Below are 25,768 nucleotides of genomic sequence, written 5' to 3' on the forward strand. Positions count from 1 at the left end.
AAACACAAAAGAAGGACCTAAACGCTGAAGAAGGAATCCAGGCTGCTGGAGGCTGGCAGGGGGTAATTTATTGATCGACAAGTAAGAATGTGCCGAAAAGAAAGACACAGAGGAGGAAAATTGTTTGCTGCCGTTTTCACCATGGGAGATGTCCAAGGAGGCAAAAGATGTAAATTTTCCAGGGGAGAAGATTATGAAGTAAGATTCTTCAAGTCCTCCAAAGGAAAAACACTGCCTTTTTTTTTTTTTTTTTTTTTTTTTAAAGCCTCCGTGCTGTTGACGAACAAGCATCAAACCACCAACTCACACAGTTGGTCTGAAACTGTTTGGAATATAGGAAACTGGGACTAATTATTCCTCAGTCTCATAACGACAGGATCAAAGGAGACTGAGATTCGCTCAGGGAACAGACTCAATGGGTATCTGTGGGCTCTCCCACCGAAAGGAGGAGAATCTAAGACTGGAGGCAATGGAAAGGCTTCTCATCGGGGAGAGTGCTGGAGAGGGGATACCTCAAAGGCCACAGGAAGCATAAGCAGAGTTGGTCCAAACGTTACAGATGAAAGTTACATGATTTCTCTTGACAGGGGAAGCTACCAGCAGAAATGGAGATGCTTGAGGACGGCTAGGGGAAATGGAACCATAGTACAGTTCAGCATGTAAACAAAGGGGGCGGACACCCCTCTCCCTCTTTACAAGGACAACCTGCAGCTGTTCAGGCTGGGGTGGTGATTTAACATTCTCTTGTTAATTTCTAAGCCTTTGAAGGCATCTGACTCTGGGCTCTCCCCAACTATTTACTTTTCCTTCACGAGAACGCTTTCGTTTCAAATGACATTCTCTTCTAGATATATTTATAGATCTATAATTTTTTTTGTCTTTAATTATAGAGAAGAAGATAAACCCAGCCCTTGAGTTATGATACCAAATATAGGGAGGCATTTTCATTTTTTAAGGTTACAGATTTAAGCAAGCTAAGTTTACAGACTGTTTGGAATTTCAATCTTTCAACATATAAGGCACTTGCAAATGCTTCTGCATATATATATATGAAAAAAATATATATTTTCTTCCCTAGGAGGGCCCAACGCCAATAAAGCTCATCTGTGCCTGAGTTATAGCTTTTTCCCTTCTGATAATCAGTAAGAATTATACAAAGTCATAGCATTGTTAGCAAACAGAGAGAGCAGTCTAATTCTACCTGATCATTTGTTTTTCCAGAACATATCTTACCACAGATGCTGGCAGGATGGTTTCTATAGAAAAGCGGTCCAATTAAGGGGGAAATTTCTGTTAGGTCAATTTTAATGTCCAATGCTGAATCTGAATTTGTGAATATGAAATAGATTAATAATGAGCTTGTGCCGGGGGAAAAAAGACAATTCTTTTCTCAGTGGTCAAGAACAGGAAAAAACAGCAAGAGAACTTTTTTTTTTCTTTTGGTAAGGGAAAGTGAGATACATAAAAGGTTACCTTCAATGCTAACAAAATAAAGACAGGTCTAACATCTGAGTGTGAATCCTTTGATGTAGGTAAAGAATTCTGCACTTTCGCTGACTGATGGCTGGAGGCTGAGGCAGAGAATCTAAAAGAAGCCTTGTCACCAGAATCCTGGGCCAACTTTTGACAACCTTCCATGAACTATGGGGCTATCATCCCAAAGGCCATTCCCGTCAAAAAAAAGGGCTGTAGCTTCTTCTCTAGGAAGCAGTTACTACTAAGCACAGAACTTTTCTCAGCTCAGTGAGAACTTAAAAGTTCACTGGTCACCCAAAAAAGGTTGATAGAGAATGGGAGCATACCTCGACTTTATCGAGAGACTGAACCTGATGACATATTTTCTGTTATCTCCTTATCTTCACTTACAGGGTTTTTCTTTTTTTCCTTCCCAGTGAGAGTCCGTCTGTCTGTATGTATTCATATATTTCTGAATCTTTAATGGAAATGTCCTTTAGGCCAGGGATATGAACATTCACTGAAGAATCTTAAATACTGAGGTTGATGTGGGTTAGGCAAATGACCTTGGGCCCTTTGATCCAGTTAGAAGTCTTTCCTTTCCCCCTATTCTCAAAACTGTATGTTCCCATCTCAAAACAATAACTGGGGTTTACTGATGATATCTCTGTACTGAGCATTCCTAATTCCCAACCTGAAGCTGGCTACCTAGTACTGAATGGTTAATACTAAAAACCAGACCCTATGCTGGTAAGTAGGGTAATGTAGGCCCCTCTTGAGGGCAAAATCAATACTTTGAAAACTTAAATAAAAGGCCCAAAGCCAGGGGCGCCTGGGTGGCGCACTCCATTAAGCATCTAACTCTTGATTTTGCCTCAGGTCATGACCTCAGGGTCCTGGGATTGAGCCCTGCATTGGGCCCTGTGCTTAGCGGGACATCTGCTTGAGGATTCTCTCTTTCCCTCCCCTTCTGCCATGCGCTGCTCCCCCAACCCCTCCCTCAGCTGGCTCGCACAGTCGCTCTTAAAAATAAATAAAATAAAAGGCCCTAAGCCATACAAAGACAGAGCTGGGATTCGAATCCAGAGTTCTTCTCTAAACTCTTGTAACTGTTCTACTAGACTGTCTCCCACAACAGTTCCAACTGTGGGCTTTCCCTCCCTTACCAGAGGATAAGTGGAAATAAGTCGGCCTCACATTTCTTCTGGCAACAAGAACATTTTGCTCACACATTCTGAACAAACAAGCAATTATTCTGTTTTATTTTAAAGTATCCATGTGACTTGTTCGCTCAGCTCCCACATCCCTCTGTGTACTGTCTTGACTCATATTTTGGGTTTGTTCAGAGAAAATAGACTGCATTTCTAAGTCCTAGGGAATTTTAACTGGCAGCCAACACATTTTGGGCTGTGTTGTGATTTTGAAGATATGCTTCTCTTTAAAATACATGAAGGCGCAAAAGAAGAAAGGTTCCTCGATCACTGGCAACAGGAATATCAGAGCTGACAAACCATGGGTTCCCTTTGAATGCAGGTTCCAGTGACCAAAGCCCCTTTCAAAAGCCTGGGGAACTGGAGAATGAAGGAGTTCCCCCACAGGTGTGTCCCCTCGGTCTACCGGGGCCCAGAAGACTCACGAGGCAGCATTCCTTTAAGGTCTGCTGCCCAAGTCAGTAGTCTGGGCTTCCTTAGTGCTGGGGTTTCTGCCACTGGAGCCTTCCAAGGCTCCCACATTCTGCTAGCTCTCTGGTATTTTATAGAACCTAACATGAAATGAATATTTGGGTACCGTCCAATCATTTCAGGCTTTTCAACTTTTACCGAACACCTTCAGATCTGCTGTCCTTCATTCAAGTCTTTTCTTTTAGGTTGTTTTCTGCTCCTAGATACACCTTGATATCCTGGACTGTGGGACAGGAGGTTAGTCCCAGATGGTCCCTGGTTATCTTGGAGAGTTTTGGCCAGTGACTGAGAGAAGGAAAATGATGACAATAACCATGATCGCTATGGTGATGACACAGTAGGGAAATCAAGGAGCACACAAAAAACACGCAAACGGGCTCCCCCTCTGGAGTGCAGGAAAGCTTTGGTGGCCGCTCTTGTTAGATGGGTGGTAAGAGCCATTAGTGAATGCCAGAGAAACAAATCGCCCCTTCCTGGAACCAGTGGGCATTTGTCTCTGTTGTTCCTCTGGGCACAGGCCCTGTTCTCTCTGCATGGATAGTAGAGCAAATCTTGCTTTGGAGGCAGTCAAGAGCTTTTTAAAATGGTTCTGCACTGCTAACCTACCTCAGTCACTTCTTTCTCTCTGGCCCAATTCTTGCATGGAAAATTGAGGTAATGATTTATACGTCGTAAGCAGTTCTGACAGGTGCACTCTGTCTTGGCTTCCTCCAGCCCCACACCAACATCTTGTTGGCCACACCAACAAGATGCCGCCGGCTTCCTCCATTTAAACCCTTTGCATCTGCCAATAACTTCCTGGTTTGTGCCGACAGCTTTTCTGCAGTGGTATATATGTCTGTCTTGGGTGCCGAACATTTAGCATTTAGTGCAAAGAAGGGCTGTTTCCAAAAAGGACCAGTGCAGAGAAGAAAGGGCACGCACTGCTCTTGGAAGGGAAGAGCAGATCCCTGAGCAAGGTCTGTGACACCCAGCACATCTGGCCACGACCTGCCTGCCTTGTCACCTGTGCCGTGCTGTCACCACACATTTCCTCGTGCTTAGGATTCCAGAAACTCTGGCCTGTTCCATCCCCTGCTCACCTGTGCAACCTCCCTCCTCACGGCCTTGGCCCGAGGCACGTCCTCCGCCTGCAATGTTCCTCCCTCTCGCCTCACCTACCTTCTGCTTCAGCTCAATTAGGAGTTGCTCAGGAACTTATTCTTTGCTCTCCCCAAATGGATCAAAGTCTCCCATCTGTTCTCCTGTGTACCGTCCACCTCTCTTCTGCAGCCCCCACCCGGTGTCAGTTTCATATTGCGGGGGTGGCATTTGATCCGTTTCCTTTCTGACCAAAAGAGACTGTAAGATCCACGAGGACAAGAACCAGGTCATTCATGTTTGCGGCTGCCACTCCAGGGCCCGTCGCAAGGCCTGGTTATAGTAGGGACTCAAGAAATACTTGTAGATTTAGTGAGACCCGGGTGGTGCATCTGTTCTTAGTTGATTTGACCATGGCGTGGGGCAAAGGTACATTTAATCAGGACTGATGTGACAGTCAACGGTGGGTTCAGGTGCAGAGATGACTTTATTGTGGGAAACAACAATGGGGACCAAATACGGCTGTCTTTGGTTACTTCAGTCTCCGTATCTAACTTCACAACTCCTGAACTCATTGATGATCTTATGTCCCCCCACTCCCCTCACTACCCCTCGCCTAATACTTTTCTCAGATGCTCTTTAAATTTGGAGAGCCAATGATTTTTTTTTTTTTTAAATCAAGCTCTCACATGTTTCTATACATCTGCTTGTTTGCAAATGCAATGGAATAATTGGAGGAATTTGGCTCCCCTTGTGTTGAGATATTTTGGCATTTAAATGGGGCATCTGGGTGGCTCAGTGGGTTAAGCCTCTGTCTTTGGCTTGGGTCATGATCTCAGGGTCCTGGGATCGAGCCCCTCATAGGGCTCTCTGCTCAGCGGTGAGCCTGCTTCCCCCTCTTTCTCTGCCTGCTTCTCCACCTACTTGAGATCTCTGTCAAATAAATAAAATCTTTAAATAGGCAATGTCCTTATTTAATTCAAAGCTGCAGAACTCTGGACCCTGAAATAATGAGAGGAACTGGGATCACAGAGCAGAGAAGCAAATGCTGAGGAGCTCGGGCAGGGCTGACTGCAGCATCAGGCAAGGATGCAAGTCCGTGCGTTTCGCTATCAGACAAAGGGGTGTAACCACCCAGTTTCTCATGGACTGTCAGCCCCATGAGGGTAGCCATGTCTATCTGGGACCATGGATGTGCAACCTTCCCTTTATAAATGATGATTAGAGAGATGCTAAGTTATACAGAAGGAGACTTTTGTGAACAGGGATGGTTTCTAGATCAGCTAATGCAGCGTTCCTGCTGCAAGAGGTTTCTGACAATGTGAATAAAACCTCCATTGGCTCAGATGGTTGAGAACCCTGGATTTTGGGGAAGCCGGATACCATGGTGGCTAAAAGGGGGGAGTCTAGGATGAACTCTGGTTCTGTCCCTTGCTAGTGAGCAACCCTGCACAGACTGTTAAGCAGTTTCCTCATCTGAAATGGCAACAACAGTTTTTTCATTTTGTTTTAAAAAATTTTATTTGTTTTTGGAGAGAGAGAGCGCGGGAGCACACGTGTGAGCAAGTGGGAGCAGGACCAGAGGGAGGGTAAGAAGGAATTGTAAGCAGACTCTGTGTGGAGGGCAGAGCCTGATGCGTGGCTCGAACTCACAACCCTGAGAATCACACCCTAAGTAGAAACCAAGAGTCAATTGCTTAGCAGACTGAGCCACCCAGGTATCCCTGGCAAGAGCAGTCTTAAGTTCTTGGAGTTCAGGTAAAGCTTCAACGGGGAAGTAGGCAAGGTGCCTGGAGCTGTGCCAGAACTGTTAAGTGCTTAGTTCATGTTAATGACCTTGAAAGTGAAGAATCTTTCCCCATCAATGTGATTCTGAGATGGCAAGGCAGGAAGAGCAGAGTGAAAATGCCACCAGGTGAACGCCTTCTTCCTTGACCCAGTTCTTCAGCCAGCATTTCCCCGAGTGAGGTCGACTGCTGTGCAGCTTGAGGTCACAGTACCACAAGCTGTTTGTTAATGGTCGATGGTAAGATAAGGAGCTTAAGACAGAATCATTGCATTGCTTCCTTCACTGAGAAAGTCCTGGTCTGGAAAATAAAAGTGTCAGCTGAACAAGGCAGAGGCTGGGTAATAGGATGATTCACATTCTGGTACTTTATCTGTAGACTGGCATGGGGCCAAAGGCCACATTTTGAGGAGAATGTCATAAAAAAAAGTGATCCCATGAGCCGAGAAAAGGGCTTTTCATGTGATGCCCTTGGTCGTGGTCAGCTAAATTTAGTGGAAAATATCACATGTCATGTATCTTTTTTGGAGTCTGATATCCTCTATCAGTATATTCAAGGTCCCAAGAAACCCTGAAGTAAATAAATTTGTTTAAATGTGTGTAAGTGGGGGTTTCCCTCATATACTCTTGAGCAAGAAAGGTGTGAGAGTGAATGCCTGTGTGTTTTTATCACTGCCTTTATCATTTTTCTGGTAAAGGACAGAAGTCCATTGGATCACAACAAACGACAAGGGTGTGACCCCATTCTCCTCCGTTCAAGCAAATTACCATGCTTAGGTAGAAAGTTCTTTTCCTTCCAGTTCAATCATTCTAAGGAATCCAAAGAATTAAGTATTTTTTTCTGTTAATAAGAATCTCCTCTAAACATGAAAGTAGCCTTATAAAATGTCTTCCTCCAACCAGGTCCTTTGCACCACCAACCTCCCCCACCCCCTGCCTAAAGGGACCTTCTCATGCATTAACCTCTAGGGAAATAGTTAAAATCACGTCAGGGCATGGGACTCACCCCTCTCACCGCAGCAACAGTGAGCTCACGTTTCAGAGCCAGGACCTGGTCTGGGGACAGTCTATTTCTCATCACACTCCTAATTCAGGTAATTCCACCTTAAAAATTCAGAAATTGGAGGCCCTTTTCTCCTTGAACCATCCAGCTGTGCCTGGATTTTCTGCTTATTGTAAAAATATACAGAGAACTAGCTCTTGAAAGGAAAAGATGGGTGAAACTATACTGATAACCTCTCTTTTGAGAAAAGTCCATCTGGGTCCGTGTGGATTAGGTTTGAGACAGGGACAAGACCCTTGCTTGCAGGGCCTGGGAAGGGCCAGCAGCCAGCCTGGCCGGGCCAACCTTACCACACCTCTGAAATGCACATGAGTTAATGGCTGACGTCAAGAAGAGAACAGATTGCAGTCTAGATACAGTCCTGGCTCATGACGAGAAGATAAACCGCATCAGAGGCCATGGAAACAACAAGATTTTCTTCACTAACAGGATTCTTTTCTTTTTCTAATATTAGCGGGCTTCTCAGCTTCCCAACCGCTATTAAGTGTATGTATGGGAAGTTATATTTACCAGTTCCTATCACATCCAAGAAGCCATGGCCGCCGTCAAAGGGGGTAAGAGCAAGAGACAAAGTGACCTTTATCTTAAACCAGGTATAGGATTCTGCTTATATTTACATTAACACTGGATCTGATTACCACACTGGAAAGGCAGCAGAACAAAGGCAGCTTTCAGATGAAAGAAAATATTTTGTAGCCCAAGAATGCACTCTGAATCTGAGGCAGCTCTGGAGTCAGTACAAACACAAATTCAAAATCAGGCACAATGGATCGCTGGTCCCCTGACGTCACACTGCTTTGAATCTTTACAATTATATTCATCGGACTTTTCCTGAAACTCTTGGTCTCCGGGTGACAGACAAGAGGGGAGGGGAGAGGAGAAAGGGAATAATGCTGACCGTCCACTGTTCACTTGGCATCATGCCACATACTGCTGGCATAGTACTCTATTTTATTAACAGGGGTGATTTCCACCTTACCGATGATGGCTGACGTGTGGGCTGCTCCCTTTCCTGGAGACCTCCCGTATGGTGTTACGATCAGAGACTTCGGAGTCCTTGAGAATGTGGTTAAAATGAGACTGCCACTTAGCAGCTATAGCCTGTGGGTAAGTCATTTCAGCTCTGAAGTAAAATTCTTCATCTGTAAAATGGGGATGACAACAGCACGCCCCCCACAGGGCTGCAGAAGATGGTGTTTGTAATGTACGCAGCAGAAAGTCTGGCACACGGTATGTATTTAGTGAGTGTCTGCAAAAGAGTTCTCTCTCAGGGCACACTGGCCATCAGGTGGGCTGCCTGCTGATTCCATAAGGACTAGGATGGGGAAAGAACTTGAGTTTTAAAGGGCAGAACCACTCACATGCAACCTAAACTCTGATGGCTTGCGGAAGCTTACTTCCAAATCAGATCACTCACTCTAGCGCCAACTTCGTTTTGATAATAAGGTGGCCCTCAGCTTACTCTATGTAGTACCCTGAGGTAGGGGGAAGGAAGAAGTCAAAGAAAGAACTTAACAATGAAACCAGAGAACCTTCCCCTTGGAGCGGATCTTCAGGTCATCATTGTGCCAATGCCTCACAAATCCAGGTGGTCTTCAGGACTGGGATAGAGCTGAGAGGTACAGGAAGGTCCCTTAGCTCTGCTCCCGCACGTTCTGAGTCAGTGAGCTGGGAACGATTGAAGCCATCCCAGAGTCTGATAATCACCCAGCTTTGGTAAACCATGACCTAGTTCCAGGCATCCTTTCTGCTCCTCCTTCCCCCAACACCACATGGGAAACTCACCTGTGCCCAAGACACAAGCAGCTTCTACAGTTTCCTTGACAGGCTGTCTTCTAGTTCCTGCTGACTCAGAGTATGGTTTACATTGTATATTCAGATGAACAGACCAGATATTCTCTCTCTTTTTTTTTTTTTAAGATTTTATTTATTTAGTCAGAGAGAGAGAGAGAGAGCGAGAGTGAGCACAGGCAGACAGAGTGGCAGGCAGAGGCAGAGGGAGAAGCAGGCTCCCCGTGGAGCAAGGAGCCCGATGTGGGACTTGATCCCAGGACGCCGGGATCATGACCTGAGCCAAAGGCAGCTGCTTAACCAACTGAGCCACCCAGGCGTCCCCAGATATTCTCTTTGATATGAGAGGAAGGATAGTAAAAACATGAATTCCAGTCCAAACACTACCATGCACCAGCTGTGTGACCTTAGGCACATTGTGTAACCTCTCTGACTTCTGGTCTCACATCTCTCTCTCTCTCTCTTTTTTTTGAAAGATTTTACTTATTTATTTGACAGAGAGAGTGAGAGAGCACAAGCAAGGGGAGCAGCAGAGACAGAAGGAAAAACAGGCTCCCTGCTAAGCAGGAAGCCCAATGCGGGGCTCTATCCCAGGACTCTGGGATCATGACCTGAGCTGAAGGCAGACGCTTAACTGACTGAGCCACCCAGGCTCCCCTGTTCTCACATCTCTAAAATGAGGTTTATTTCAGTCCCTCAGTAAAGGCTTTATCTCAAAGATAAAATCAGGCAATATATGTACATTGTCCCTAGAACACAGCAAATCCTCAATAAATGTGGGCTCCTCCCATTATTATTCCAACAGAATTAGTTCCTTTGCCTCACATCGAACACAGCTAACATTGTTTCACCAAACACTGGCCAAAGAATAGGACGGAGACATCCCCAACACTCATCCCACGAGGCGAAAAGCATCAAAATGCAGAGGCTTGTCGGGGAGGGTCATGCCCGAGGTTCCTGTGGAGAGCTTTCTGATCCCATAACCGAAACCCCATGACACAGACAGATACAATCAGATAATGATGGCAATCAATAATGATAACAGAAATTATTATTTATTTTCATAAACACAGACTATGTGCGTCCCGCTGAGTTACACACATCACATGCCAGCATTCTCTTTTGGGGCAGTCAATCAATGGGAAATCTCAATATCCACCCGCCAGGGCAGGAGGGGGAGGGACGGAGCGAAGGTTGAGAAATTACCCACACCAGAGTGACACGTTCACGGAGTTAATCTAATCCAGGGGGCCACTGCAAGCCTGTGAATATGGAACAGGCTTGATTGATTTTTCACTGCGGTAGCTAAACACTTCATTGTTGTTTGCAACAAATATAAGGAAAGGAAAGATGAAACTGTGAAAGGGTTGGATATTAAGTCCCAGCACAGCAATAAATCACAAAATGAAGCCTAGAAAAATTAAAAATGGGTAGGGGAAGGCTGTATCTGTGTCCTAAGAGGCCTCGGGCATCAAAGCATAAGAGCCAAAATTAAAACCTGGGCTGGGCTGACTCACCCAGTAATCTTCCCTGAACCTGGGGTTACCCATTGTCCATGGGCACCGTAGAGGCAGCGAGAAAGTGCAAGGTTGTGTCTAGACAATATTTAGACAGCAAATATTTGCTTCTCAGAGCCTCAGTTTCCCCCTTTTGTAATGGGGATAATTGCATCTGTACCATTAGAAAGAGGAAAATACCAGTTCATGTTCTACTTGCCTCCCAGGATCTGTGGGAGCATCCAATGAGATCCCCAGCACGAAAGATCAAATATCCTGCAAGATGCATCTTGGAAACCCCTTGCTAGGCATGTAGCTCCTTTCCCTCTGTTCTTGCTCTGATACAGCAAACTTCTGTGCTGGTCTCGGGACCCTTATGCTCTCCAGTGTTTCTCAAAGAGTGGCCCAGGGACCGCATGCACCAGAATCACCTGGGGTTTTTCCAGAAGGGGTCTGGCCAAAGATTCACGGGTGCAACTCGGACCTTCTATGCCAGAAGCCCTAGAGAGAAGGGACTGTACTCACAGAGCCTCCCAGGTGCCCATGAGGCATTCTGAATTTAAGAACCACCGTTTCTATTAATTTTTGGTTACAGGCACTTGCATCCTGTTCCCACCTTCCTCTTGAGGAAAGGGAGGGCATTTCACTCATGTTTGGGAGATCCACTTGGCAGTACATACCTGACACACAGCAGGCACTCACCAAATAGGATAAAATACGGTAAAAAGTTCTACATGTCAGATGCCATTCCCCTTTGTAGTCTCAATCAGGGGCTACACAATACACAGTACTGAGTAATGGGGAAAATCAGGACCTCTGGAATCACAGAGACCTGGGCTCCATTCTTGGCTTTGTCATTTATTATCTGTGGGGGCCTTAAGCCAGTGCTTACCTCCCTGAGCCTCTGTTTACACATCCAGTAAAACGGGCATGATGCCTAAGTCACAGGATTGCAATGAAGGAAGAATTGTAAAGCATGCATTATACACGCTCAGCCCAGAGCCGGTCCCTAGGAAAGGCTGAATACAAGCAGTTGCTTAACTTAACCCCCTGGTGTGTTTAATCAGTTCTTTAGAAAACAGTTCAGGTAGTTCCACTAGCTGTTTCACTGAAAGGATCACTTTTGGGAAAAGAGCTAGTCTGTTTAATCAACCTTACTAAGCCGTGACCTGTTAGCCACAATCCTCAAAATGACCCCTTGCCAGTTCAGAGCTGGCAAACACTCTTGCTAATGGGCCAAGGTGCCCTTAAGGTGGTGGTGATGGTGGGGGGGTGTTTGAGGGGGTTGTGCGTGTGTCCAAACAGCCATAGGCGACATTTGCAAACATCAGGGTCACCCTACATGGAAAAATATTAGTCCAGAATGTCATGTGTGTGTGTCTGGAGGCTGAGAGGAAGACGGACTCAGTCTCCGGCATCCAGCTCATATATAAAACAGCAGGTCATTTCATCTTTCCAAAAGAGTGGACCCACTGTGTGCCCACCCTGTGACAGAAAAGCCTTTGCAGCCCTCAGTCCTTCGTCCCCCCTCTTCCACCAAAGTAAAGCTCATGCATTAAGAAAGCTCTGCTGAAGAAGTCCAAGGTACACAAAGAATGAAATTCCCCTGCTCTCTGATCATGAATGAAGATCCTCTTAGAAGGCAGAAGCTAAACGGAATCATAATGAATTGGATAGATTTGGTTCGCATCCCAGTTCTTCTATTTGCTAGCCATGAGGTCTTGGGTAAAATCTTTGCCCTCACTAAGGCTGTTTCCACTTCTGTGTAATGCATTCATTTGACAAATATGTGTCCCTACCACATCCTGCGAGTTCTAGGTGCTGGGGCTGCGGGAAGAAAACCCAGTGTGGCTCCTGCTTTCCTGGAGGTGGAGGGGAGGTGGAGGGCCAGCAGCAAATACACAGATGACATCTCAGGCAAGGATACAGACCAGTGAGAAGGGGCAGGGTAAGGCCACTGATGGTGAAAGGGAAGACCCCAGTGTGTGATTTTCCCTAGGGAATTTCTAGGAGAGCTTCTCAGAGGAAGGCAGGCTTTGGATGATCCAGAGAGAATAAGAGAACTTACCTGGCAGAGTTACTTTAGAACTACATGATCTAAGGAAATCCAGCATTTGGGATAGAGTAAGCACCTAATCAACATGGCTATTATTATTATTATTACTATTAATATTAGGTGCAAGGAATATTTGGGTAAAATCCATTAGAAAACTAGAATTCATCACAGTCCCTTCATTTTTGGCAAGTCACAGCGTGGGAGATCACACCTTCTGATATCTACATTTGTAACTGGTTAAAAAACAAATTCCAATCTGGCCTAGGTTCCCAGGGCACTGGCAGCGAACCATAATGAGGCAAATAATAACTCCAGGCTCCTCCTGCCGGGAGGAATATGCTAAGTGTGATTTCTCACCACCCAGCTCTCATCCCAGGCTGATGAAGTTACTACAACTATGAGTTTCTGTTGCCTAGAAAGGGCTCTGAGGGCTGCTTACATCTTGCTATTGGGAAGCTGGACAGGAAGGCCAGGGGAATCTTGCTAAGCAGAACTCCTGAAGACCCCAGGGTCATTGCTCCTGCACGCTGGGGTCAAGGATCTGAAAACCCACTGTATATGAATGTGGGGGTAGGAGAGAAGGTGGAATGGGTGGAGAGAGAGAGAGAGACAGGCATCCTGATCTGGAATGATAATGGTACTAATGAGGAAGAAAGCCATTTCAAATCCTCCAAAGTGTGTGTTCAAGTGTTAGAGTGATAGCTCTTGATTTTTAGTCCCAGCCTTGGAATCACCAGTTGGCAGGCACTGGGCAAGTCACTTCTCTTTCTGAATCTGCACCAGGTTTAAGGGCTCAGGTCCATGGCAAAGGAGATCAAGATTTGGTTCTTAGTTCTATGTGACCCTGTGCATATTACTTAACCTCTCTGAGCCTAATCTCTACAATGGGTAGTTGATAGCAAACTCTACCGTGGGTGACAGCTAATGCAGACACAGTGTGCGGCACAATGCATGGGATATAATAAATGCTCAATAAATACTAAATACCAGCATTTTCTCTGGCCCTCCCCCGGCTGTTCTGAAGGTAAATCAAGGGATTAGGTTAAGAAAACATTGGTGATATAAATGGCACTTCACAGCACTAGGTTTTATTAAATTATCATGATTATTGCTTTGAATGCTATATACTTAGCAGTCAATATGGTTTTCATAGAAGCATGCTTCTCATAGCCTTTCTGGATAATGAGTGATTGGATTTAAAAGGCTATCTCTTCTGCGAAAAAAGAAAAAAAAAAAGCCACATTCTTGCTTTGAAAAGCTGAGGATCCTAGCACTGAAACAGAACAGGTTCATTACTCAGTGAGGATTAATTAGCTGTCGGGGATTATTAAATGTTCTCACTCTCAAGACCCACACAGAACTGGAAAGTATGAAAAGTGAGCAAGAGGTAATCGTAAGACAGGGAGGGGGAAAACGCCACCAGTGCTGGCAATGCAAATTTCGAGAGAGGAGCATGTTAGTAAATTACAGTCTGATTAATATCATGTCAGCTCATTCTCTGGAGTCATTGTTCTGAATCTACGGTCGTCAGGGTTGTTTGTGGTTTTTTTTCTTCTACTACTGGGATCAAAATGGAAAGGAGGCTGGCCTTTTCAGTATTTTCATCCAAAGAAAGCTGCAGTGTGGAGGATTACACTGAAACGTAGGATACTGGAAAGCCTAGGAAAGTAGATGGGGTGAAATCAAATACGGGTATTTACACTATTATAGCAAATGAGTCTCTCAAGTTGATGTGGTAACGATTGAAATGATTGAAAAGTAGCAGAGGCCCATATAAAATGATAGTTCAGGGGAGTCTTAGAGATGATAAAATCCAGTGACCACAGACCCCTGTCTCAACCCCAACGGACTTGTGTGAAACATGTAGATCTCGCTGGATCTCCTCCCTTTGCTGAAGGGAAATCACTGGGGTCAGGTCCCGGGAATCTGGACCTTGCACGGTGGATGCAAGAGCACAGACTGTTCAGTCTTCTGTGTGGCATCCTGGAAACTGAGCTTGGACAGAAGAAATGTGATTTGCTGGCCCAGGGTCACACAGCTTGCTAAGATAAAAGCAAGAACCAGAATTACGGTTTTCTAACTTGCAACCACACCTCAAGGCCTCCTTCCATGTTTGATGGGTACCGAACCCGACTCAACATCTCTGCTCTAAGGGAAACATACACACAGGCCTTCTCTTCATCACAGGGGCCACATCTCTGAGCTCCAACCACAGGGGTACAAAATCCTATCTCTTCTGCGAAAAAGAAAAAAAAAGCCACATTCTTCTTTTGAAAAGCTGAGGATCCTAGCACTGAAACAGAACAGGTTCATTACTCAGGGACGCCAGGAACTACAGATGGCATCTGAGAAGGTCTGTCCATAGAGCAAACAAAGACAAGGTGACATCTGGGCAGAAGGTCATGGTGTGAACCCCCCAGTGGCAACCACAGGATTGCTAAGTTCCACGGGGCCAAAGATGATTTTATTCCCTTTGGACAGTCAGCAGATTGCCTGCCTTTCACGAGGTATCAGTGATTTGCTTGTGGGCTGAGTACAACAGTATAAAAAGTACATGAAAAGGAAAAGAATATGAACTTTCTCATATCAGTAGGGAGTAATAACAGCTATGATAATGATAATGATGAAGATAATATCATACCAACAGCAGGGGACAAACATTAATGAGTGCTTTCTGGGAGTGAGACACTCTAAGGGTAAGCACTTTGGCACACACAAGACAGCGTGGATTTCTCACAAAAATCCCAGGAAGCACTGAATCCTCATAATGCACAGGGGACTTGGCAGGCACAAGGACTTTAATTAATATGCCCAAAGTCCCCAGCTGGAAAGCAATGGTGCCACAGTTCTGACCCAGGACAGACTGACTCAGTCTCCAGACTCTTCACTACTCTATCCTTGGCTCTGCAAAACCCCCAAGCCTTTAGAGCATCAGCCAGCCTGATACGGATGATTTGCACGGCCATTCTTCAGGCTGGAGGCACAGGTCGACAAGAGGAAACAGAGCCAGTCAATGTTTATTTGCTCAGAAGACCGAAGACCAGGTACCCATGAGTACTGGGTAAGCACCAGACAGCTTAGCATTGTGGCCAGCAACGAGCCTGTGTTCACAAAGCAGCTGCTGGGGGTACCTGGATGGCTCAGTCAGTTAAGTGTTCGACTCTTGGTTTCAGCTCAGGTCACAACCTCAGGGTCATGAGACTGAGCCCCATGTTGGGGTCTGCACTTAGCGGGGAGCCTACTTAAGATTCTCTCCTCCCTCTGCCCTTCCCCCTGCTCACACTCTCTAAAATAAATAAATAAAATCTTAAAGAAAAAAGCATCTGCTGCATCAAGAGAGGAACAAAGGAATTAATGAACAAATAAACAAGTGAGCTAATGGGCACACACTGATCATTCAGCTCCCGTATCTGCTTCTAAACCTCGAGTGACAACCTCTTTTCCACGCATGGGCTGCGCTGTGCCTTCTCGGTTTTTGGTCTTCAGTAGAGCAGCTGGTATCTGAAAGCACGTATCTGACACAGTTTTGAAAGCCCCTCAGGGCCAGGGCTGGTCTCAGCATGTGTCTGCTTTACCTCTCATGTTAAACACATCCCAAACCACTCACCACCGAGTCCTGAACCACTCTAGCCTGTATCCAGAGAGCCTTCCCTTAAAAGTTTGCTTTTAGAAATCCATTTTTAACACCATTTTCCTAAGAGACCTTCCCTAGTCTCCCAGAGCCAAATATAATTTCTTCTTCCATTGACCAAACTCTCTCTGACACTCCCCTGCATTTATCTTACTCTATTTTGTGCCATAAGTATTTTTATAGTAGACCTACAAATCTGTTCTTTACCAGACTGTGCACTTCTGGAGGTCAGGGAGGGAGCCACTTAGACCAACAGGCGAGATCACGTATTGAAGACCGGCCATGGAAGGAGAGCTTTCCAATTGCGGCACATTTTTAGCCAAGTATGAGGTTTGCTGTATAGACAGAGAATCTACAAATAACTTGCGTGACCATAGTTCCAACGTGTTAAAGTGATCACGCGAGATGCTGCTGAGGAGCAGAATTCAAACCCAGGCCCATTACATTCACAAGTTCACATTCTGAATCACAAGATTCCAACTTGCCACGTGGCTAGTCCCATCCCCTGCACCCTGAGTACAAAAGACATTCAGAACATTTTCGATACTAAGAGCAGACAGAGGCTGAGGATACAGTACGGCACGACAGTGGCCACGTGGCCAGTCCTGGGGGTATAAAGGAAGGACATGCTTCTGCAGTCATCAGAGCTCAGACCTGTGCTCCTCCTCCTCCCTCTGCTTTGTCTCCTTCACTCACACATGACGGCTGCAACCGAGAGCAGCACCCAGCCCACAGCCACCCCGGTGAGTCCTTCCTTGGTACCCGGTGGCCAAGAGAAGCGAAAGACAGGGGCCAAAACTGCCCCGGGGACTCACCCTCAAGGTCGTGATGGTGGCGGGATCCCGGAGCCGGCCCTCCTCATCTTTCAGATTGTAACCTTCGGGCCTCTTATCACGCTCGCTGACTTTCCACAGCTTCACAGTTTTATCTGTGGAGGGCAGCCAGAGGAAACCAAATGACAGTGAAAACCAGCTTGTCAGGGAGTTGTGTGTGCGGAGGGGTGGGGCAGGGGACGCAGGGGGAGGTGGAGGCGAGAACGGAAGGAACTCCTGGTCACGTCAGGGATTCAGGGCATCACTTCATGCTGTCTGGAGGCAGAGCTCATGTTTCAGAACAAAACCATGTATTGTGCCTAGACCAATGGTTTTCCTGACGATGGCCTATGAAATCTGGAGCTTATATTTTCTTTTAGTTCATTCAATAAAATTATTTTCAATAAAAATATTTATTTAACACTGAACAAGAGCGGTCACATATACAGAACTAGCTGTGTCACTATGTTATTAGCACTTGTCATGGAAAATTTATTTAATGCTCACCACAACCCCGAGAGGTAGGTACCCCCATTTCCGTGTCCCACCTGAGCAAGGACTGTCCCGGCCATGACCTGAAGGGCCTTCGTGACCCACACTTCCTCACCCTTTCTGGTCTCACCGTCTGCCCCCCCACCCCCCCCCCCCCACGCCCCCGTGCTCCTGCCACATGGCTTCTCTACAGTCTCCATACCGTTGTCCCCACTCCTGCCTCGGGCTTCGCACTAGCTCTGCCTTTTCCTGGAAAGCCCTCGACCCTCTTCTTCACGTGACTTTTTCCTTCACTCTGCTCTGTTCATGTCCTACCCCCAGAGGGGCCTTTCTGCGCCAACCTGCATCAGAATGTCCCCCCCCCCCCATTCTCTTCGCCTGCTCCTCCGGCTTCAGGGCCTCGTCTTGCCACTAACTATGTGACAACGGCTTTGTTTCTTCTCCCTCATGTGAATGTAAGATCGCCAGAGCCAGGGATTCTGTCTCGTCCTTTACTACACATCTAGCACGTATAACGGCGCCCGGGGCACGGTGGATGTTCAATAACTATTAGGTGCGTGAACGAGTGAGTACCGTCTATACTGTGTATCTTGTTAGCAGTACTCAGAGATATCAAATGGTAAGAACATTCATCCAAAAGCTCCTTTCCCCTTCCTCCTTGGAATCCCCAGCTGGAAACTGCCTTTTTCCCCCGTGTGCTGTTCCAGCACTTTCCATCACTGGCGGACACCTGTCATTCGCCAAAGCAATAAAGCAGGGCAAGATCTCTAGTGGGTACAGGGGTGAGGCAGGCAGGGGGAACGAGTGAGAGGGGCTGAGGGCTCTGGGTGGCAGGAGATGGCACGCCCCACCTGCAGATTTTCAATCGCATTTCTTAAGAAAATGTGTTTGGGCCAATCAGATTGTGTGGGCCACGTGCCTTTGCAGGCTTTCCTGAACGGGTCCTGCATTCATTACTTGTACGTGTTCCAGGTTTTCTTGTAGGAGGCAGGGTTTCGAACACCTTCCTCCTCTGTATCTTGCTCTGTGCCTGCACTGCACGGGGTAGGCTTGGGAACCAGACAAGCTTGGGCCATACCCTCGCTCCCCCTCCAGCCAGCCACATGGCCAAGGACAGGGATTCCCATGGAACAGGTGTGTAGTTTCTTCAAGTGACAAATGGGAGCACCGGGTTTATCAGGAAAAAGAGCACAGAATGCCTAATCAGTGTGAACTTCAGAGAAGCAACAAATGACTTTTTAGTATAAGTATGTCCCAAATATTTCAACCCTATAAATAAAGGCACCTAACTTCTCTATGCCTCGGTTTCTTTACTTGTCAGTTGGGGAAAACAGCACCTTCCCCCACGGGGCTCTCAGGAAGACGAAATGGAACACTGGGTATGTAGTGTTGAACACAGGGGTGGCCTGCTAACAACGGTTGACAAAGGGCAGCTGTTATTAGAATTTGCAAAGGGGGCAACTATTCTCTGATAATAACATGTTGCTCTGTGACCGTGACAGTTTTATCCTGTGGTGATGTCAGCACATCCCTTTTCCTCTGCAATACTGTGGGGAGATGAGCCGCCTCTCCCCCAGCCTCTAGTAGGGTTCCCTTTCTCCATCATCCCCTCACCCCCCTTCTCCATGTCTCCTTGCCAAAGGCCTGGCCCTCAGAGGTCTGAAATGCACCCCATCCTGAAGTTGGCTTTCAGCAACCATTTGGCCACTTTAACAGGTCAGTGCCCCTGTTTCCTATTATCTGGGGATGACTCCACCTGGTCACCTGTGCTGGCAGACCCGGCCAGGCTGCTAAGTGTAAGGTGTGTGTGCCCTGAACCGTGTGCTCCCCTGGCCTGTACTGGGACAGAAGGCAGGGGAGCCTTCCCCAGTCCCAGAGTTGAATTTCTGCACTTCCTGTCCATACGCCTGCAGTCTGGACTCTTTGGATGCCCTGTGGCCACAGGCGCTGCATTTCAGGGTGAGAAAATGAAACAGAAGCCCTGCTTTATACAGTGGCTGGATTAGTGACCGGTCAGCTGTGACTCAGAACAACACAAATCAGTGATGTTTAACACCCAATATTTCCTACTTCTGGGCTTTGGAATATATCCTGTCCCCTTTGCAAGGCGATTCTCCTCTTCTGTTTTTCTTATTATGAACAATACTTTGCCACACAGAGAAATAGAGAAACCACAGGTAGAACATAAAGAGTAAGAATCAACTATAATCTGGGACACCTGGGTGGCTCAGTGGGTTGAGCCTCTGCCTTTGGCTCAGGTCATAATCTCAGGGTCCTGGGATCGAGCCCTACATCGGGCTCTCTGCTCAGCAGAGAGACTACCCCCCACCCCTTTCTGCCTACTTGTGATCTCTCTCTCTGTCCAATAAATAAATAAAATCTTAAAAAAAAAAAAGAATCAACTATAATCTCTGGTCAGGGACAATCCTTGTTAATGTTTCACAGAGATACTTGTATTTTTTCTCTGCATTTTTTTTGGGGTGGGGTGGGGTACAAACCTATAGCAAACTGCATATATAGATTTTGTATTTTCTCATTTTCTTCTTGTATTACACAAGTGGCAAATATAATTGCAAAAAATGAAAATGAGCCCGAAAGTGAAAAAAAGAAAAAAGAGAAAAGAAAAAATTAACGTTTCTCTCAATTCCTCTAGACAAAGAACACTATCAGGAAAATTTTGTATACATCCTTTCATTATATTTGTGTGTGCAATTATATCACTTTTTAATATATGTAATGTGCTATGCATAGTTTATAATATGCTTTTTTCCTAATCATATCTATCCATACTAACATCTACTCCTATAAATATCTACTTTAAAATAGTAAGAATTTGTTAATAATTAAAGGTCAAATAAAGGAAGATTTATTAGTAAATTATGGAAAACTCATACAAGGGAATGCTATGCAGTCACTGATAATGTGATGATATTTTAGAAGAATATTTAACAACCAGGAAGATATTCCTGTTAAGTGTTATATTATTAAATAAAAAAAATCTTGGGGCGCCTGGGTGGCTCAGTGGGTTAAGCCGCTGCCTTCGGCTCAGGTCATGATCTCAGGGTCCTGGGATCAAGTCCCGCATTGGGCTCTCTGCTCAGCAGGGAGCCTGCTTCCCTCTCTCTGCCTGCCTCTCCATCTACTTGTGATCTCTCTCTGTCAAATAAATACATAAAATCTTAAAAAAAAAAATCTTGCTGCAGAACAGCTTACAGATTAATCTCATTTTTGTTAAGAAGCAAAAAGATTTATCCATTTATCTACATCTCTGCTTTTTTCTTTAAAAGACATTAATACTGGTTCTCTCTAGGTGTAAACATTGTATTTTCTTCCTTTTGCTTCCCTGTTTTTTTCTAATTTGTTTTTTATGAACACATACTATTTCAGTAGCACGCAGAATAAATCAAGTACACCTTTCCCTCTCGTTAAAAGAATTAAGACAGAAGTAAGAAAGCTAGGTAAAGCAATGTGTTTTCACCTGGCAAGTAATTTCAAAGTCTAGATTCACAATGGAATGTTGGTTTTATTTTTCATGAAAAATGATAAAGTTGAAAATATATGCCAGGAGAACATAAAAACTACACCCAACTGTAATGAGATAAGCACACTTTTTTTTAAAAAAAGATAATTGATGGCGAATTCAATCCAATTCCCTATGGCTAGGTTGCCTGGAGTCATTCTCGACTTTATTATCACACAATTTTTCTTGACTTAGTATCTTGAAGCTTTGTGGATAAAAAAGTGTAAGGAACATGTGGCTGTTACTATGAGTAATGACTTTTTCTTTTTTCTGGCTGATTCTTTGAGTAGTTTATCATTACTTGTGGCAGCTTTTAAACACAATCTTATCATCTATCTTCATTTTCTCTTTTGTACAGTAATTCCAATTGTCTTTCATTAATTTTTGCATGTTAACCTATTTGGCTTAAGGGGAATTCTCAACCTCAATATTAGTACAAAAAAGAAAATCACATAAGAACATGGGAATTTTTCTTCTAAGAATCATTTTGAGATGCTGTTGGCATATGAAATAGCATCCCAAATGGGAAGATAATATCCTTGTTAATCAAAAAACTATTTAAAAACTCAATTAACAGAACATTATGCTATATAATTAATCTTCATTGCATTTCAATGATTTCCATCCCCCTCCCCCCCCACAAAGCAGTTAATAAGTCTTTGGATTCTATAGTAATAATCAATAGGGTAAATTTCGTAATATGAAGCCAGCTAGCCAGAGCAGATAATCAGACACTTTACCTCTGCCTGAAACAATTAAGTCAACATCATCAGAAGTCTCTTTTATTCTAAAGGGTTGGATAGGCAGAGCCTATTTTGCATTCACCAGCGAAACAAACAAAAAAAGAGGAAACATTCATGTGGTCTGGCTTTCAAGAAATCAGGGGTGAGAAAAGTAAAGTGAACAATACAGACAGTTCTGAGAAAGAATTAAATTACTGAGAATCTGGAAAAACAGATGAGTGGAGATCTGGTCATGTTGAGATAAGCCACGTGGATAGCCTTAAAGTGGCTACTTCAGAAGTGTGAGTGTCTAGACTTGGACCCTGGCTTTATAATCAAGAGAGTTTGGGTTCATATACGTTAAAAACTTCTCCCCCTCTTTTCAGAAGAGTTAAATAAAATTTGTTGTAAAAGTGAAAAATGGTAAAGGGAGCAAATCTACAAGACAATCAATATGCACGATCCAAAATTAATCATGATAAATCTTGCGGTGTGTTTCCTTTCTGACTTCAGGAACACTAATATATGTCTGATCATATTACATACATGTGTACTGGGGATCAGCACAAAGCAAATTCCTAGCTTCTTGACTTATATTTAAATGTATATTCCTCCTCCGAGGCAGACTCACACGTAGGATGAAATGAAGCATTCTTCAGCTTATTTGCTTGATAAAGGGTTTTCAATTTTTATACATTAATCTTCTTAATTGTCACGCTAGTCAATTAGCACCCTTTAGCATATGATTTTATTCTGAACTGTTCTGAGTATAGATGGCTTCTTTCAGCAGGGGTATTAATGAATCTTAAGGGTAGGTCATTCCACTGTATAAAGGTTTACCATATTAATACGAATCTCTATCCAACCCTCTATGTTCTCTCTCTCCGACCTAGTTCTATCAACTCCCCCTAAAACAACAAACGGTATCGAAAGAGTATGGAGGGAGGGAGAGAAAAAGAAATCACTTCTTGGTCTATCCTTGGGTAGGCCCCCCTCTCTTCTTGACCTGTGCTCCTGGTCAAGAACTTGATGGTGTAAGAGAGACACGGCCATCTCCTTTACAAACCCCCAAATATATTCAGGAATTAATAATTCCTACTCTGTATGCCAAACTCATAGGGATGGCATATTCCTTTTCTGAAATGTCTTCGCAGAACACTGAGTAAATCTTAAGAAAGGAAGTCATATTCTAAAAACACCTAGAAATCATCTGCATTAGCGAAAGCTACAGATAATGGGTCTCTCACATAATTTGGTCATAAATTGGTTATTTTTGAAAAGGGTAAGTGCTATGTACTGGGAGCCTACCCTGGGCCAAGTACTTGGGTAGACATCTTGCAAACGCAGTCTGGAAATTTTTCAACAGCTTGCAAGGTAATAAGAAAAACTGAGCCCCAGAGAGATTGAAATACATGGTTTGCTGATTTTATCTCTACAAATACCAAACAGGCAAAGTCACCTCCACGTACCATTAGTAGACAGAAGGAAGTAGGCTGCATTCTGCTGAGGGAGCCATCTTATTTTATTGATTTTTTCTTCTATTTCTAAGCTCTTCAGGTAATCGAACTCGGGTTCATGGCTCTGGAATGTGCTGTAAACATTGTATTCACCCCTACGATGAACCTGATTTTTACTCTGTAGGAAGAGGGAAAAAAACACACACACACATAAGATGAAATCACATAAGCCAACTACAAATTCACCAATTCCTTCTTTTGGGGGATAGAGTCACTGGGGTGGGATGAGCAGGCCATCAGTGTCGAATGAGGGCAGAACCAAGGTAACAAGTTTAGCTTAGCTTCCTGGCCTCCCCAGCATTTGATCATGAACCCCTGTTGGTCAACACTGGGACCTTCAATATAAAACTATTTATTTATAAATTATATGCATGAACTTCTGCCCTAATATATGGTATATATAACATACACAGAGGGATAGATATTAAAATAGGAACATTTAAAAATACATATCACTAGAAATTCTAATTTTTTCTTTCTATGTCCTAATGGATGTCTTGGACACCCTTTGGAGTGAGCTACCCCACACCCAAGTCCATACCTCTATTAATCCCTCATAAAGACTCCAAAGCTATGGCATCTGCACCTTTCGCTGGCCTTTTAAAATCTTACCAGATCCTCAGAGAACCTCTGAGAGGTTGGCAGTGCAGGGAAATGGACAAGAGAGGCTCAGAGGTACTAAAATGACCTCTCCAAGGTCACACAGCTTATACACAGCAGTTTCGGTCATCAGATCTCTCCCTCCTCCCCTTTTCTTCTGACATGGGTGACAAAACAGACATGAATACCGATATGCCACCGGAGTCCCTGGGAGGACTGTTAGACTCTTCCCAACCCCCCACCCGCCCCTGCTTCCCCCCAGCTCCCTTATGCACAGTGCCCACAGCGGGAACTACATTAAGGATGCTATAATGAAACTTAAAGGAAAGGATCTGTGGAAGGGGGAAAGGGTAAGAAGAAGGGTGGAGAGGAGGACAAAGAAGGTGTTAAAGAAAAAGGAGAAGGGAAAAAAGAAGAGGGAGCTTTTATTCCAGGTGTTTTAGGACCTTATCACCAAGAGCTTCCAGATTCAGGCTTTGCAAAACTGTGCTCACGAATTCAAATTCAGGTCTTACTGAACATGCGCTGCAGAAGCTGGATTCTGAAGAAAAGCCTCAATTAAAAAAATAAAATCGTATTTCTGGATGGATGTTGAACATCCAAACCCAAGTTTCCATGTACTCAATTTGGTGGGTGATGGTGCTGATGGTCTGTATTGAGCATATTTTGAGGGTCCTAGGAGCAAATTCTCCAGGGGTAGAACGTGCCTCACACAAGTCAAAAGCAGGCCTGACTTCCATGTTGTTCCCTGGCTTTGCTTCTCAGCCTTTGTGTTCATTCCAACCCCAAGTCTCGCCACAGAGCAGAACACCTAACTGTACGCTCCTTTCATCGTCTATTTTTTTTATTGAACAAAACCATCCTCCCTTGGAATATGTGTCCCCCTTCTACTACTGACTCAGGCTTCCCAAAGAGGTCAGTCAATTAAAACAGGTGAAACCTATAAGAGCTACCAGAAATCGTGGCACGGATTAAGATGGGCAATGTGCTGCCTAGGGTAATTTATGTTAAATAGTGGCTATGGTTCTTCTTTATCGTCACTATGGACCTAATTGGATTTTCTTTTAAAACAGAAGAAGGTTTTTGAAAATCAGTTTTAAAAGGACTTTAAATGCTGATATCCTGCTTATACTACGGAGACAGCCAGTCCACCTTAACAATAAATTTATAAGAATGCTGATTTGCTACCATCCAAATCAGATTGTCAAGTGTGTGTAGTATGTGCCAGACCAATTAGCACTCGGCAGCTCTGGAAAAGCAGGAAAAATTCCAGGTCACGAAGAGCTATTAGTTCCTACTTGCCAACCACATTTTCGTGTTTCCAGGGCCAATGGAATAGGCCTGGTGCCTGATTTAATGCTGAACACTTGAATTTATACAGAACCCCGAGGGATCATGATGCCCTTATAGAAATTAATTGCAAATAATGTGCAATTACCAAATATATCACCTCTAAATGAGGCTTTCCTTTTTTTTTTTTTTTGAGGGGAGGGGGAACATAAATGGCTTTGAGGCACAAATCAGGCTTTCAACTGCTCGGGAAGTCTCTTGTGAAAACTTCCTCCTGCAATGGGCCTCCCCCTGCCCTGGGCCTGGTGAATCTGAGAGGCAGGCGGTAACAGATGGGAGAGGTCCTAGAACACACACGGGCCTGCTGGAAGCTCCGGGACCATGCCAGGGGAGGCCAAGGAAATCAGATTGGCCGAAATTCCCTTCTGACAAAAACAGAAGCAGACACCAAAAAAACTCAATTTATATGAAAAAGAGAAACAATTCCTAGTGGAAACCATGTCTCAGTAGGAAGTAGGCTTTTTGAGATTCAATTCACTGGAAGTTCAAACTCCTGGTCAGCATGCACACAGCACGGAGCTCCAGGGACCTTTGTGACACCTGCAGTAAAGCACTGGCTACGTGCATCGTGGAGATGACACCTGGTAGGATCTCACTCCCTTTGGTAGGATGAGCTAACACTATATTCTCTACAGACCCCAGGTGTCCTTTTCACATCTGTTTGCAAAGAGCTGTGTTTTTTTTTTTTTTTTTTTTTTTTTTTTTTTTTTTTTTT

At 44.6% G+C, this 25,768-nt stretch overlaps 1 protein-coding gene across 7 annotated transcripts in view; it reads right to left on the reverse strand.

The window, feature by feature from the left end:
- Positions 1–25,768, reverse strand: part of PPP2R2B (protein phosphatase 2 regulatory subunit Bbeta) — a 451,980-nt gene that overhangs the window by 89,258 nt on the left and 336,954 nt on the right. For all 7 annotated transcript variants that reach the window (XM_059417855.1, XM_059417852.1, XM_059417851.1 and 4 more), the window contains 2 exons: positions 23,056–23,221; positions 16,856–16,968 (listed from right to left, as the gene is read on the reverse strand). In XM_059417855.1, the coding sequence (XP_059273838.1) occupies positions 16,856–16,968; positions 23,056–23,221 (279 nt within the window). The remainder of the gene's footprint in view (positions 1–16,855; positions 16,969–23,055; positions 23,222–25,768) is intronic.

The sequence above is a fragment of the Mustela nigripes genome, chromosome 12 (genome assembly GCF_022355385.1).
Source record: "Mustela nigripes isolate SB6536 chromosome 12, MUSNIG.SB6536, whole genome shotgun sequence".
In the NCBI taxonomy this organism is placed as follows: domain Eukaryota; kingdom Metazoa; phylum Chordata; class Mammalia; order Carnivora; family Mustelidae; genus Mustela; species Mustela nigripes.